The sequence below is a fragment of the Dromaius novaehollandiae genome, chromosome 17, assembly GCF_036370855.1.
Source record: "Dromaius novaehollandiae isolate bDroNov1 chromosome 17, bDroNov1.hap1, whole genome shotgun sequence".
Taxonomy (NCBI): domain Eukaryota; kingdom Metazoa; phylum Chordata; class Aves; order Casuariiformes; family Dromaiidae; genus Dromaius; species Dromaius novaehollandiae.
The window spans coordinates 15,088,936-15,103,377 of record NC_088114.1 but is presented as its reverse complement, the minus strand read 5'-3'; the positions used below and the strand labels follow the sequence as shown (position 1 = coordinate 15,103,377).

Sequence of the window (14,442 nt, the reverse complement as noted above, 5' to 3'; positions counted from 1 at the left end):
AAATAAAAAGGGGGAGGGGGTCAGGATATTATTTATTTATTTATTTATTTATTTAATTGTTAACCTCTAAAATTCGGAAGCTAAATTAATGTTACACAGGCTTAAAATTAAAAGTTATCTTTGCATTCAGACGACACATAGCAAAACTTAATCAAAGGATAATTAATAAAAACATTTAAGGTAAAAACAATTAAAGAATTTTTGAGCTATGACAAAATTAATTTTGGTAATTATTTTGGAGTTTAGGCTGAAAAGGCTGGGTGCACTTCAAAATACTGTGGTTTATATTATAGTGATAAGATTCACTCTTTTTTTCATTGTCCCAAAATAGAAGTTCTCAGTACAGCAAGGTGTTTAATATTAAATGAAGGGAAATGTATGCTTCATTTGAGGAAAAAGATATTTCTGCTATATCAAGGAGGATGGAGTGGAATATGGGCTCTGTGTGTGTGACAGCTACAGATCTTCAGAGCTTTTATTTTTGTTTGCTGCAAAAGGCATGTTTTGCTTCATGATGGCATTATCTGTTTGTTTATTTTTACTTTCAGGCTTTTAGCACAACCTAATAAACGATTTAAAATTTTGGAAGACAACAAACCAGTGCAGATGCTGAACTATCTTGACCCCTTGCCTCTAATACATCAGCCTGGGGAAGGCTTGGGAGATGCTAGTGATCCTTACACTTTTGAAGATGGTGATATAAAGTACAGCTTCACTGGCAATAAAAAATGCAAACTTGGGGCTGACAAAGATCCTTTGAAAAAGAACAAGGTAATCTGTAAATCCAAGGTCTTCAACATCCTTATTATGGTTATATTACTGTAGCAGAGTATTTGTACAGCTCTCAGGAATACACAAACCTACCCCACAGATCAAACTCAGAGGGACTGGTATTTCTTTACTGCACAGGAAAAAAAACTTTGACTTGGTATTTGCTGGTTTATATATCTTCATTCTGACCAGCAGCAGATTCCAGAGATAAGCTAAGAAATAAAATATTTCAAGTCTTATGCTCACTTGTAGAGAAGAAAGAACTTGCTCCTTTTTTTCTTTTTTTTGATAATTCTTTTTTTTTTTTCCTCCAGCCTGACATATCACCTCCCTGCAAAGCTCAGATCTCTCCAGCCCAAATTCATCTTTCTTCCCTTGGGCAAAACTTGTTTAGCCTTCTGCTGAGTGGATTTGTGACAGGGACACTATATTAGTTTGAACATTTCCTTAGAGCTCTTCCACATGGGTGGGGGCGGAGTGATTTGATCATCATTCCTGGGCCATCAGCTGCTCCAGTGGTCTGATGTTTCTCCCTCTCTATTAATCTTATCCATTATAATGCTGCTTCATTGTCTGGCTTTTCTTCCTCATTTGTTCCTATAGATAGCTACCACACTTTAAAATTCTAGGAGGTATGTTTTCTAGAGAGAACGAGCATGTTAATTATCTGTACTGGTCACCAAACTTAATTGATATATATAGAATCCTTCATAACTGATACGCAATATTACTTCATGTTTTTCCTGGCACATAGATAGGAAATAACTGTCCTTTTTCCTTCTTAAAATATTCTGGGCTTCTCAAAGCATTGAATCAAGAGCCCTGCATATGGCTTGGCATAGGAAAGCTATTGACGTGACAGGTTATTCTTACATAGCTTAAATTAACATTTATGAAAAATTCTTGGATTCTTTGTATAGTCAGAAGACGGAATTGGTACCAAGGAAATCCCCACAACAGGTCATCCTACACCAGTGCCTGATGGGAAAGATGCCATGTCTATTTTCAGTTCTGCTCCTAAGACAGGTGAGTAAAAGCTCTTTTAGTTACTCTGCAAAAATTAAAATACTCAAAGAAAAATTACATGCTAAACATTTTACTGTGACATTAGAGTTACAGACAGCTGTCTGAGCTGGACAAAAATATTCTAAAAATATTTGTTGTTATAAAAAGAACAAGCAGAATAAAGTTGAGCAGTGCCTTTATTCTTTCCTGGTTGGCTTTTGGTGCTTGACTAAAACTTCAGCATGAGCTTCCACTACAGCAAGGTTATTTCTAGGATACATCTTAGAGAAGGGGCCTCACTGACTCCTGCTTCTTCCCTGTTTAGAGTGATGAGTAAAAGTAAAGACACAATTTTGTCTCCTATGTTTGCTCACATTTCTCATCAGTTTTTCCCTTTTTTCTTCTTCTTTTTTTTTTTTTTTTTGATAGATACCCGGCAAGACAATGCTGCAGGCCGAGTAGGCTCTGGTAGCCTCACACAGGTGACAGATCTGGCTCCATCACTTCATGATTTAGATAATATCTTTGATAATTCAGATGAAGATGAGCTTGGTGTAAGTTTTTGTAGGACTGAATGTTCTGTAGATTTAAACCCTGGCAAAGAAGAAGAAAGATGTTGGAATCCTAGTGGTGGGCAGTCATCCCTAATATATAGAAGAGAGCGTTGCCAGGTAGGCAGGCTTGCATGTGCAAGTAGGAAGAAATGAGAGCAAGATATCCTTAAGATACTCTTCAAGGAGATCCATCAGAGAGAGAAATCATCACTGCATAAAATTGAGGAAGATTAGGAGATCACTTAGATAACATCAAAGCTTGTGTCATCTGACATTTTTTTTCAGTTATGAGGAGAATCTGTATACTCTAAGGAAAATGCAACTTTTTGTCATAGTCATTGCAGAGGCGGGCTATGAGTACTTCCTTAGGAAAAGCAATGGAGTTGCCTTATAAGTACATTAGATCTAGTTTGTAGTCTTTAGCTTTTGTCAGTATTTTGTTTGTTTCTGTGAGCTATGGAAAAAGATCTCAGTTTCATTAACTGAGGATTTGTTCTTTTACCTTGTCTGAGAAGCTGCCCACAGAAAAATAAATTCAACCTTACTGTATTTCAGTAATTCCCTGAAGTAATACTCTGAAGTAGTTCTGTTTCTTTCTGTTCCTATAACCACTTTATTTATCTACAAATAGTTCACTGATTATTATGAAATACAAAAGGAAAAATAGGTTTATATCAATTACTGCTACTACTTTGATTTACATCAAAGCCCCTGGATAGTCAAAGATTAGAATAGTTACTGTTTTTAAACTTAATCTAATCTAGCCATAATGATATAGAAGCTGATCCTAAACTGACTGATGCAGATAACCTGGTTTGAAGGTCTAATGTCTGGTTTTGGCAGAACTTTATTTTAGTTGCTCTCATCCAGGGCTCGTTAAGTAAGGCTATCTTTAACAAATTCTTAGGTCTTTTTATTTGTGCTGATCTATGGTTTCACACAAACTGCACTTAAGATACTGCAGCTAATATGCAAGTCTATGAGAGAACTACTCTGTCAAAATAAAAAAATTCACCTTTTCACAGTGCTCAGTCACTGTTGGCTTGGATAGACCTAATGTTCATCCTGTCTTAAAACATGCACTGTGTTGAGCTGTACCCTGCGGTAGTCCGTTTATGGCATTCCATGTCCTGTGTACTAAGCAGACAATTTTACTCTTAGTGGTGTTTTCTCAGTGTTACTTTATAGGGTCCGAACATGGAAGCAAGTAGTGTAGTCATGTTAATTTAGAGTTCGGTGTTAATGATGACATTTTCAATATAATTTGTGTACATATACATGCATGTGTTTGCACGTATATGTATGCACAAATATTTTGAAGACTTTTTGTTTTGATTTTAGTGTTGAAAAAGACAGAATAAATCCAGACTTTTGGTTGAGGGAGGGGCAGAATGGGTTAAGCTACTGGAAAAGTAAAATTTTTTTTCTTTTTTGTAAAATTTCATTCAAAGAGTTTTCAACATTTTTAATAACTTTAGAATTCTAATTTTTTGTATATTTTTTAATATGGTACGTGATTATCCTTTTAGGCTGTATCACCAGCCCTTCGGTCATCAAAAATGCCTGCAGCAGGGTCTGAGGAACGCCCTGTAGGGAAGGATGGTAGAACAGCAGTACCTTATCCACCAAGTAAGTAGCAACAACTGATCACCACTTTAGTCATAATTAAAATTACCTCACAGCTACTGTACTGCCTGTTTTGTAAGAAGCTTGTAATGTCACTTTTTCAGGATTAAGAGCTAGTGTGCTTATTTTTTTCTGTAGTTACTAGATGCCAATATTAAACAAGGATAAGTGGGTTTTAATGGAAACAGTGGATGATATTTTTGATGTGCCTACTGAGATTTGTGATGCTATTCTTCTGACATTATTGCCTTTGATTGGAAGCATGGAAGGGAGTTGTTACAAATCTTCTTTTAGAAGCTATCCCTGTATTCTCAATTCAATATTTAATCTCAGATAGTCACTTATACCATTACCATATCCATTGAAGTATAAATCATTCTTCATTATACAGCTATTCAGATTTTAAAGCTGTGACTTACCACTTGGCCTTTGTGGTGCAACCTATCTTGGAAAGAAGTTTAACATTTAACATAGGACAATTTCAGACTAAAACCACCTTCAAGGTATAATGTAGGTATGGAAGTATATGAATAGAATAGAAGTGCTAGCTTCTAATTGAAGACAAATTTTAAACCCCTTATGGATGGGATACTTCTACCCCTTATTGTAGAAGTAATCCTTGTGCAGGCCATTACACATGTAGTACCTGGAAGGTTGTAGGAGTGGAAGAAATTTTGAAATGAAACTTAGGATACTGAATACATATTATGCAAATTAAAATAATAATTTTTTTTGGAACTTTGGGGAATTTTTACAGCCTGAAAGACATAGTTCTTTTTGCATTATTTACATAGATGGCATTTCTCTTGAGGCTTGCGCATATGTATGCCTGTGTGTGTGTTTGCATATATGTGAGGAGGGAGATGAGAATTTTTGGCATGATACTAACCAGTCAAATTATGAATTACAAATTACGTGGTGAGAAGGAAAGATGTTTGATCTTGTGACTACTATACACAGAAACCAAATTTCGCTGCAAATCATTCTTTAATGCTTTCTCATTAACTTCCGCTGGTAATGAGAACAAATTGAGGGAAAAAACCACGGTGTCAAGCAGATGAGTCAGAGTTTTTATGGACCCATAAAAGCTGTGCTGATTTACTCAAATGTGGAAGTCTGAAGTATACAGAGATTTGATTTTGACAGGTTTAGTTGATCCATTTTTTAAATATGTAAGGCTTTTTCAGGCATGACACGTGCAAAGGAATAATGATGGCTAGCCAGTTGCTGTAGGGTTGGGGGTTTGGGGTAATTAAACTTTTTTTTTTTTTTTTTTAATGAATCTGCACTGCAGAATTTTGCTAACTGGAGGTTGAGTGTGAGAAAATGATATACTGTGGAACTGTATGAAATAAGTTAAATAGATACACCTGAATTCTTTTGTTTTGTAGTGACAGCAGCTATTGAGGCATAACAGTATCTGCAGGGAACTGCAATGCCTCATACATCATAGCAAAGTCCTACTGACTGCACTTCATTCTAACCTTCCTTCCTCTTCCCTTCCTGTCCTTTTCTTTTCTCTACTTTCTAAAGTACACATCTCTTTGAAAAGAGGTAGTAGCTGATCCAAATGGCATTCAGGAGTGGAGTGTACTTCATAATAGCATCTTGTGGAAAATAGTTTTTTCCATTCTGCTGAACTTGACTTTTCAACATTTTCTTATCCTGTATCAGGACAAGACTAAGTTCTTCTAAATTTTTCACTCAAAGCAAGACTAAGAAAGCAAAAATGAGCTGAGCAGGAATAATTAATAGCCTATGATTTACTGTGTTACTCCAGAATGCAAAAGACTTGGGTTCAGTGTTGAGTGTTGTTAGCACCAGAACCCTGCTTCGGGAGGATCTCGCCTATTGGAATTATTCCACTTCATGTAGAGAATTAAATAGGAGACCAGCTGTCTCATATCTGTGGACCAGAGGACCAAATTCAGATTGCTGCACAGTTAAGGCAGAGCAGGGACAGAAATTGAGGCTGCAGCATCCTATGAAAACTTCCTTTAAACTATTTGTGTGAATGTATTCATATACTATATATAATTTTAATGCCATCACTTATTTCTGTCCTTCACAACTAGTTTTAGAGACTAGCAATATGTTTCAGCAATCAGTTTTGATTTCTGCAGCTCAGTGTTTTCCTGTCAGAAATCCATCTCTGTTTACTTACCAATTATCCGTAATCTTTAGACTGCAGAAGTTACTGAAAAGAAGTGTGTCCTTGTGTCCTGTCAGCTAGGGATGTATGTATGTAAAGGAATGGAAATGGAAGTGGGCATTTAGTTTGTCAGAAATACTACTTCAGAAGAGATACCTATGGGAATTTACCCTTCTCTAATTTGAGTATTTTAACAATGAATTCACCAGAGTGATCATTATGTCAGGAGAATATCTGTCCTAATTCAAGTAAGGAAAAGATAATATACATTCTGAGTTTTAAGCAAAGAGAATGTAATTGGGAAGAAAATGCAAGATTTTATTCTGACTTCTGTTTGATTACTTATACTACATTGTACTTGGTTAAGCTTTTCTGTGTTTTTTTTCCCCCCCTTAAAGAAGAAAAGAAAATATGTGATAAATGATTACATTATAGTAATTTAACTGAGAAGTAATTTGGGGATTTTCCTGGCTTAGTGTCTGGTGGTGCAAAAGTCTTATTTTGAAGCTTCCTCTGAGACTTATTTGTCATTTTCTGATGCCCGGCAGTCTAATTTCTAACCAAAAGTGCACGTTTGTGTTAACAACAGTAGCCTGTCTTTTTTTCAGGAGTTACGTCACTGTGGACCAAATGACACTGCAGTGACTGTAGGTCGGTGCAAAAACGCAGCCAACTGCAAAAAAATTCAGAAAGCCTCCATTTTAGGATTCAGTGTCATTCCAGAAAAGGAAAATAACTATTCTGAATCTCCTTAGTAACAGTTGCTGGGGTGAACTTTCTGCTAACGTCAATTAATCTCTTTTATTATGAAAACATTTGTTGAAACTGTATGTTTACATTTGTGTATCTATCAGTTTGTTGCTATTGAACAATAAGCTTGCAAAGCATCCCTAGGAATTCTTGGATTTTATCCCTAGGTGTTAACTCTTAGTCTAAATTTATACTGGTTTCAAACTGTAGTAAGTCTGTAGAATCTTTTCTCAGTTTTAACTGCTGAAATAAGGGCTAGTACCAAGCTGGTCTCCCCTGTTTTACTGGGTTTACTTGAGAATTTATATTTTAATGATTAACAGTGGGTTATTTCATCATATTTAGCTGTGGCAGATCTCCAAAGGATGTTCCCGACACCACCTTCTTTAGAACAACACCCTGCCTTCTCCCCTGTAATGAATTATAAAGATGGAATAAGTTCAGAGACTGTGACTGCCTTGGGAATGATGGAAAGTCCTATGGTCAACATGGTTCCAACACAACTTGCTGAGTTTAAAATGGAGGTGGAAGATGGATTAGGTAGCCCTAAACCTGAAGAAATTAAGGTAACATGCCAAAGATGTTACTGTTTTTATAACCTTACCTATGTATGTTTTGTATGTTTTTTTATAAACTTGTAACATGTATTGTAGGGTGCCTAGAAGATTACTTTAACAAATGTGAATTAGATCCCTATAAAGTATGTATCAATCTTTAGCTGGAAAACAAAAATTCTTCTTTAGTAAAACAGCTTTTTAATTATTTCCCTAGTTTTAACTATAGTTATTTTTTTCTCTCGTGTGATAGGCGTAGTTTTGTTTGTAATGTTTCTGGGTGTTCTCAGGAACCAAACAATATTGTACGTGAAGTAAGTCCTATGCTTGGCAGAAATAATGTATGTATTTGAAAAACATCATGCTTGTGACTAAGTAGTACTTAAATGCTTTCTTCAGATAATTTTTCTGTAGCACCTTTTTTGTATAGCCACTCCTTGTTGCCAGTCTCTGGGGATATAACTAGGATAAAATCATGCATGTAGAAAGGCTGCCTTTTTTTCTCTGAAATGTTGCCTTTTTTGGTTAGGGTTGAAAATCACTGAGAAAGCCCAGGGGTTGAAAACTTGCTCTGTTTCTTCTTCAGCTGATGTTACTTCACAAGTTGTAAGGCCAGATGGGACCATTCTTATCTGACTTTCTGTATAACACAGGTCAGGTAATGTCACATAGTTACTCCTATATTGAGCCCTATAGTGTATCTGAGTAAAGAAATATTTTAAAATGGGGTCTCTGCTATGGGGTACTAGTACTCACCTCCCCTGCTTACATATCAAGATGTATCCATTTTTTCATAGCATCACATAAAAGGACTTAACATAAGCACCTAGTCTACATTGATATGTATTTCATTGTTCCATCGTTAGCACACGTTAACAGGTAGGTTAAATCATTCTGCCTGATTGTGTGTATTCTGCATTACCTTTTGGCCAATTTCTGTCACTTTTGTTAGACGTTATCTTTATCATATTTCCATGAGTATAGCCTGAGGATTATTTATGTAAAAATGGATGTTGCCTTGTGGTTCTGCAGCAGTGCAAGCTGGGTGTATGCAGGTAATAAAAAGGGAGATATACATGAGAACTCTGTCTTCCTGGTAGTCCCTAAGACCTCATTTTATAGCCTAATTCTTCTCCTTCAGGCCCACTTAGTCCATAATCCCCCACAGCCTGTTTTTTTCTATATTTCGTATCCATTTATTTTCCCAGCACCCCTACCCTCCTGTTCATATTGTTCTGTGAAGGCTGGAATTAGCTCAGGGCTTATTTCTAAGCATCTGTACAGCTGAGTGAGCCACACACACAAAGATACAGCACTTAAAATACAGCACCTGCAGCTGCATGGACAAGAAGTGGCTATATATCAATACAGGAATACTGATATTTAATCTAATCTTGGTATAAAATACTTAGCTCTGAATTAGTAAATTTTCCTGTATGGCAGTAATTATATAACTTAGGCAGACAGAAAGTAAAGCACAGGCAAACAACACAGTGATGTTCCTCCTAAGAACATTCAGGCATATCCCTGGGAGGAAATAGGACAGATTGCTGCATTCAGGGGTTGTGTCTCCATATAATGAGAAAGTGTGTCTGGTCGGAACCAGGAGTTATCAGCTCACAAGGCTGCAGAGTGACCCGACTCCCGTGAAGGAGCTGAGCTGTTAGTGAGCTTTTGCAAATGATTCAGTTGAGAAAGGGAGAGACACTTTGCAGAAGTCTAAGGTAGAGTTAGAGTTACCAGTGTATCCCTCCTGAAGACAGTTAACCACCTGGTAAGCTAGACATGTATAAAGTCTGCTCTGTTATTGCAAGATCTCTTCTTCCTTCTAACCTGATAAATTGAAGACATGATGAGAAAAGGCATCTTCTTAGAGGCTTTGCTGATGTACAGTTATCCATTCTCTTTGTATAGTTTGTATATTCTTGCAATTTTGCTGCCATTACAGAAGTTTGAAATACGTTTTTAATGAGGTATGTTGTGTGTAAATATGGAAGAACACTTCTTCCCCTTGTCACAGACCTTATTTGTTTTTTCCTTCCATTTGCATAGTAAGCTATTTACTTAAACTAGGATAATTTGGGACTGGAAAGAAAATATGCATTGTGACTTGATGAGCTTGAGAGTTTTTGAGTGGAAACAGATTTTAGTGCATCATTGACAGAGAAGATATTTTAATCTCCCTAACACCCATTTTTATGAGTATTAAAATATATTTTTAATTGTGCCTGATAACATTTCCAGCAGCACAGTTTACTCTGCTTTTAAGTGTGTCACACCTGCTCATATACACTGATGGGAAACAAGCACCTAAACCCATTGCTAATCATTTTGAGAACATGCAAGTACATTTCTTGTGCTGAGTATTCAGCAGCTGAGGTAGTAATCCACACATTCCTCATCTCTCAATGCTTTAACAAGGTGCAAGGGGAAAAATGCCAAGATTTAGTGAGATGTTAAATACTGAAATTTTGAGACTGCTGTTACTGTTTTAATATATATTGTTACTTTGTAGTAGTGTCTCAAAAGGATTAGCTCTTTTCTTATGAAACAAACTTTGAATAGCTTTAGAAATGCTATCTGAAGTTTTTGTCCTTGTTCTCTGCAAGTAAACGTAAGACAGTCGCTTGAAGTCCAGTCTGGGTGGCTTTATATGTGGTATTCGGAATGGTGCTAGTGATAAGGGTCCGCTATTACTACTGGGATTATACAATTCCCAAAGTGGGTGTTATTCAGAAAGGCTGACTTAAGGCACCTAAGGTTTCTTCAGAGGGTGATTCAGCCTTTCCACTATCAGTATAGAAGTCTTGCAAAGATCAGCTTTTTAAGTGCCTAAATTAGGTGCTTAAAGCTAGGTAATTTGAATATTTCGTAGTGTACCATTTAATTTTCAGATATTTCATATCCTAAATGGATCTAATTTAATTGTGAAATCTTTTCACATTAGGGAAAGTTGTATAGTACCTCAGTGTAATAAGAAGCCTCAGCTGAATTTCGTGAAGGAGCTGGTCCTGAATGTTTTGTAGAATGAATAGATATATTTATTATGAAAAAAAAAGCAGTTATAATGGTTCAAAGCAGTGCAATTCTTTTTTAATTAAAAATAAATATTTAAATATAAAGATCAACCTTACCATGTTGTTGTAAACAATATCACTTGGACGTTACAGGATTTTTCATATGTGCACAAAGTTCCATCATTTCAACCTTTTGTGGGCTCCTCCATATTTGCTCCCCTGAAGATACTGCCAAGTCAGTGCCTCCTACCTCTGAAGATACCAGATGCCTGCATTTTCAGGCCTTCTTGGGCAGTTCCTCCTAAAATTGAACAACTTCCTTTGCCACCTGCAGCCACTTTCATCAGAGATGGCTACAAGTAAGTACAGTGTTGCAGGAAATTACAGAATATGTTATGCCCATACTTAAAGTGATTAGTTAATCAAAATAATTTTTGCATATAATAAACACATATTTTACTAAGCACCAGCACCATCAAATAACCTGCAAATGTACTGTAAACCTTTTAAATCTGTCATTGCCACAAATCAAAAAAGCTCTGACAATAGGGACATTTGAATCGAGAACAATTTTTGGAAATTGCTATCATCATAATATAGTTTCACAACACTCTTAGTACTTCTCAGAGAATGGGGAAAAAACAGAACTTGAATTAATTGCAATTTCTGATACAGGAAAATACTGCAATTCAACATCAACTAGAAGTGTTAGGGAATAAAATCCATGCAGTTAACCTCTCAGGTCTCTGTCCTCCCATTTAAATGCCCTATTCTCTAGCCTACTGTTAGGTTCCCCTCTTACTTGTCCTGTATTTTCAGTTTGAACATCAGTCTGTCAGTGATACTCAGTTCTGTGTATACAGCTGGTACCTGTTTGCTTTCTGAGGATTCTTAAATTTTGAGCAGGCCTGTGATAGCTCTCTTCTCAAGGAATTTATTTTTTTTATGAATTCAGTCTTAGCTCTTCTGAGTTGCAGTGATTTTTACCTGAATGGATCACATACTGAGTTGCTGATCAAATACATCCTGATGAGATGTATGCTGTCTTCCTCTTTATTAAAAAAAATAGATGCTATGGCTGTTCAGTTTGAAGTATGAGTGCTGTGACCTATATGCAAACACTCCTATTAAACTCAGAAACCTGTACTCCTTACTCAATTTTCAGAAATTAGCAGTGTTTGTGGAAAAAAAATTCACTGCTGGAGGTCTTGATACCTATCAAGAATTTGTACCATTAAATTTATAAAATCTCTTAAAAGGTGTAGTACAGTACAAAGGTCTCCTGCTGACCTGCATTCACTCTTGGAGGAAGTAGTCTGTGTCTTTAAATCAGTCTTTAAATCCTTTAAATCAGTCCTTTTCCAGCTCCAAAGGATCATTCAGTGTTCTCAAAAGAATTGCAAAAAAGAAATTGTAAACCCTTGATAGTGCTTAGGGAGCAATTTAATTCTCCTTTTTTTCCTTCTTTTTTTTAATTTTTTTTTTCCATAATAGTAACTGATTCATCAGGCCTGAGCTGGTTATTAATTTCAGGTATTCATTGAAAAAAAAATCTTTTATTTTCAATATAATCCAATTAGAGTGAAGATTATTACTGCAGGCTTCTGACAGAGTAGTGATTGCCTATCAAGGTTTCTAGGTCACCTTTTCTTATTAGTCTGAGGCATTCAGTATGCTTCAGATTCAGAACTCCTTCAAACCCTTGTTCATTTTTTTTTCCTCTCTTACCTTGAGTTGGACATATATCAGTTCAAGATAACTAAATGAATCTAAGGAATGAGGTCTTCACTATTTTCCTTTTCAAGTTGCTAATGATGTATGAGCCTTAAAATAATACTTTTTTAAATAACACACAAAATAAAGAGTAAGGACAGACAAACATGAAAAATCCTTCTGTTTCCACTCCTTTATCAGGAGACTGATTGTGTTCTTACGTATTAGGGCCAGGAAATAAAATGTAAGAAATGCTTAATGAACACATTTCAAGAAAAATGTTTTATTAGCAACTTGGAAAGAGGAAAGTTAAATAAAGATCTTGTTCTTTTGAACAGGCCCCTATTATCTGTTTCTTGGTATGATGAGTCATTCCAGAGAGAAGATAGATCGCATGGGAATGCACAAACCTATTCTGGTCACTCAGATTTGGCAGAAAATGACAAAAGTTTCAGTAATAAAACCCAGTGATGATGAGATGACCCAAAAATATGATTCTCATCTTTACTGGATTAAGAGTTTAGAGTGGAACTTGTGACTTTTGTCCTGTAGACTACATGGCGCTAAATGAGTATTTGCTTTTGTAGTGTCTGAAATACTATTGGCAGTTGCATACCACTATGAAGCAATACTGTATATAACAAGTGCCATGTGCATTGCTTCCTACAGATATTTAAACTGATTATTTCTAAAATGAGGTAGCATTTCTATGCCTCTATGAAATATTTTCTTAATCTCCACTAACTGTTTCGCTCTTTATGTTATGTCAATTTTTTTTTAAAAAAGCCAATAACTTTTATCTTTTACCTAAACGAGTTATAAATATCCTAAAAAACTATCCTGATAAATTATCTTCTCATTCTTCTAATGGGCATCTGAATTATAGCTCATGGGAATCATCTTTGAAAAGGGTTAAGTGCATGATGCTCCTTTTTTTTATTACACTGATAAGAAACAGCTGTGTTCATTATGAGAACTGAAATTTTAGATGAAAGAGACATGCGTGAAAAGCTTATGAGCAGAATGCCTGGAGATGTTTCTTCTTTACTGTAGTTTATAATGAACCCTTTTATTTTTCACCATCTCCCTGTGTTTTAAAATCAGTCTTCTAGGAACCAAACCCAGCTAGTTTCCGTGGTAGCATTTGATTCTGTTTTTCGTGTATTTCTTGTAGCAATGTGCCTAGTGTTGGGAGTTTGGCCGACCAGGACTATCTTCAGATGAACACTCCTCAGATGAATACACCAGTGACGTTAAATAGCGCTGCTTCAGCCAGCAACAACGGAGCAGGAGTTCTGCCATCACCAGCAACTCCCCGCTTCTCTGTCCCTACCCCCCGCACTCCCAGGACCCCAAGGACTCCTAGAGGTGGGGGTACTGCGAGTGGTCAAGGATCTGTAAAATATGACAGCACAGATCAAGGTTCACCTGCTTCTACCCCTTCTACGACACGACCGCTTAATTCTGTGGAGCCAGCCACTGTTCAGCCAATCCCAGAAGCCCACAGCCTGTACGTCACCTTGATTCTGTCAGACTCTGTGCTGAACATCTTCAAAGATCGTAACTTTGATAGCTGTTGCATATGCGCCTGTAATATGAATATTAAAGGTGCAGATGTTGGATTATACATCCCAGATTCATCTAATGAGGATCAGTACCGTTGCACCTGTGGATTTAGTGCTATTATGAACCGCAAATTAGGTTACAACTCTGGGCTCTTCATTGAGGATGAGCTGGATATTTTTGGCAAGACCTCAGATATTGGCCAAGCTGCAGAAAGACGACTGATGATGTGTCAAAGCAACTTGCTTTCTCAGATGGGAGAGGGAGCCAGAAGGACCCAGGAACCTCCAATGAGCCTCCTCCTCCTCCTCCAGAATCAGCACACACAGCCTTTCACTTCTCTGAGCTGCTTGGATTACATGTCCTCCAATAACCGTCAGACGCTGCCCTGCATGAACTGGAGTTACGACAGACTGCAGGCAGATAGTAACGATTCCTGGATAGAGTGCTTCAACGCCCTGGAGCAAGGCAGGCAGTATGTGGATAACCCCACTGGCGGAAAAGTGGACGAAGCCCTCGTAAGAAGTGCCACTGTACATTCTTGGCCTCACAGCAATGGTATGGGTCAGATCAGACCTTTTTTTTCCTTGGATTTCTTTTTTTTACTTTTATAAATTTGCTTGAAACTTGCCAACCATAAGTTACTTAATCTTTGGGTGGGAAATGAAATGCATAAAATATCTTAGGAATAAAGTAGACTTTTGAGAGCTTTATAAAATTACAGGTAAAGGAAGAGT

General features: G+C 36.7%; 1 protein-coding gene across 2 annotated transcripts in view; it reads left to right on the top strand.

Moving 5' to 3' along the window:
* The window catches only part of MED13L (mediator complex subunit 13L), a 211,017-nt gene that overhangs the window by 165,797 nt on the left and 30,778 nt on the right, over nt 1–14,442 (top strand). For both annotated transcript variants that reach the window (XM_026119072.2, XM_064522314.1), the window contains 7 exons: nt 549–771; nt 1,692–1,797; nt 2,206–2,330; nt 3,860–3,959; nt 7,204–7,424; nt 10,583–10,788; nt 13,317–14,263. In XM_026119072.2, coding sequence (XP_025974857.2) covers nt 549–771; nt 1,692–1,797; nt 2,206–2,330; nt 3,860–3,959; nt 7,204–7,424; nt 10,583–10,788; nt 13,317–14,263 — 1,928 coding nt within the window. The remainder of the gene's footprint in view (nt 1–548; nt 772–1,691; nt 1,798–2,205; nt 2,331–3,859; nt 3,960–7,203; nt 7,425–10,582; nt 10,789–13,316; nt 14,264–14,442) is intronic.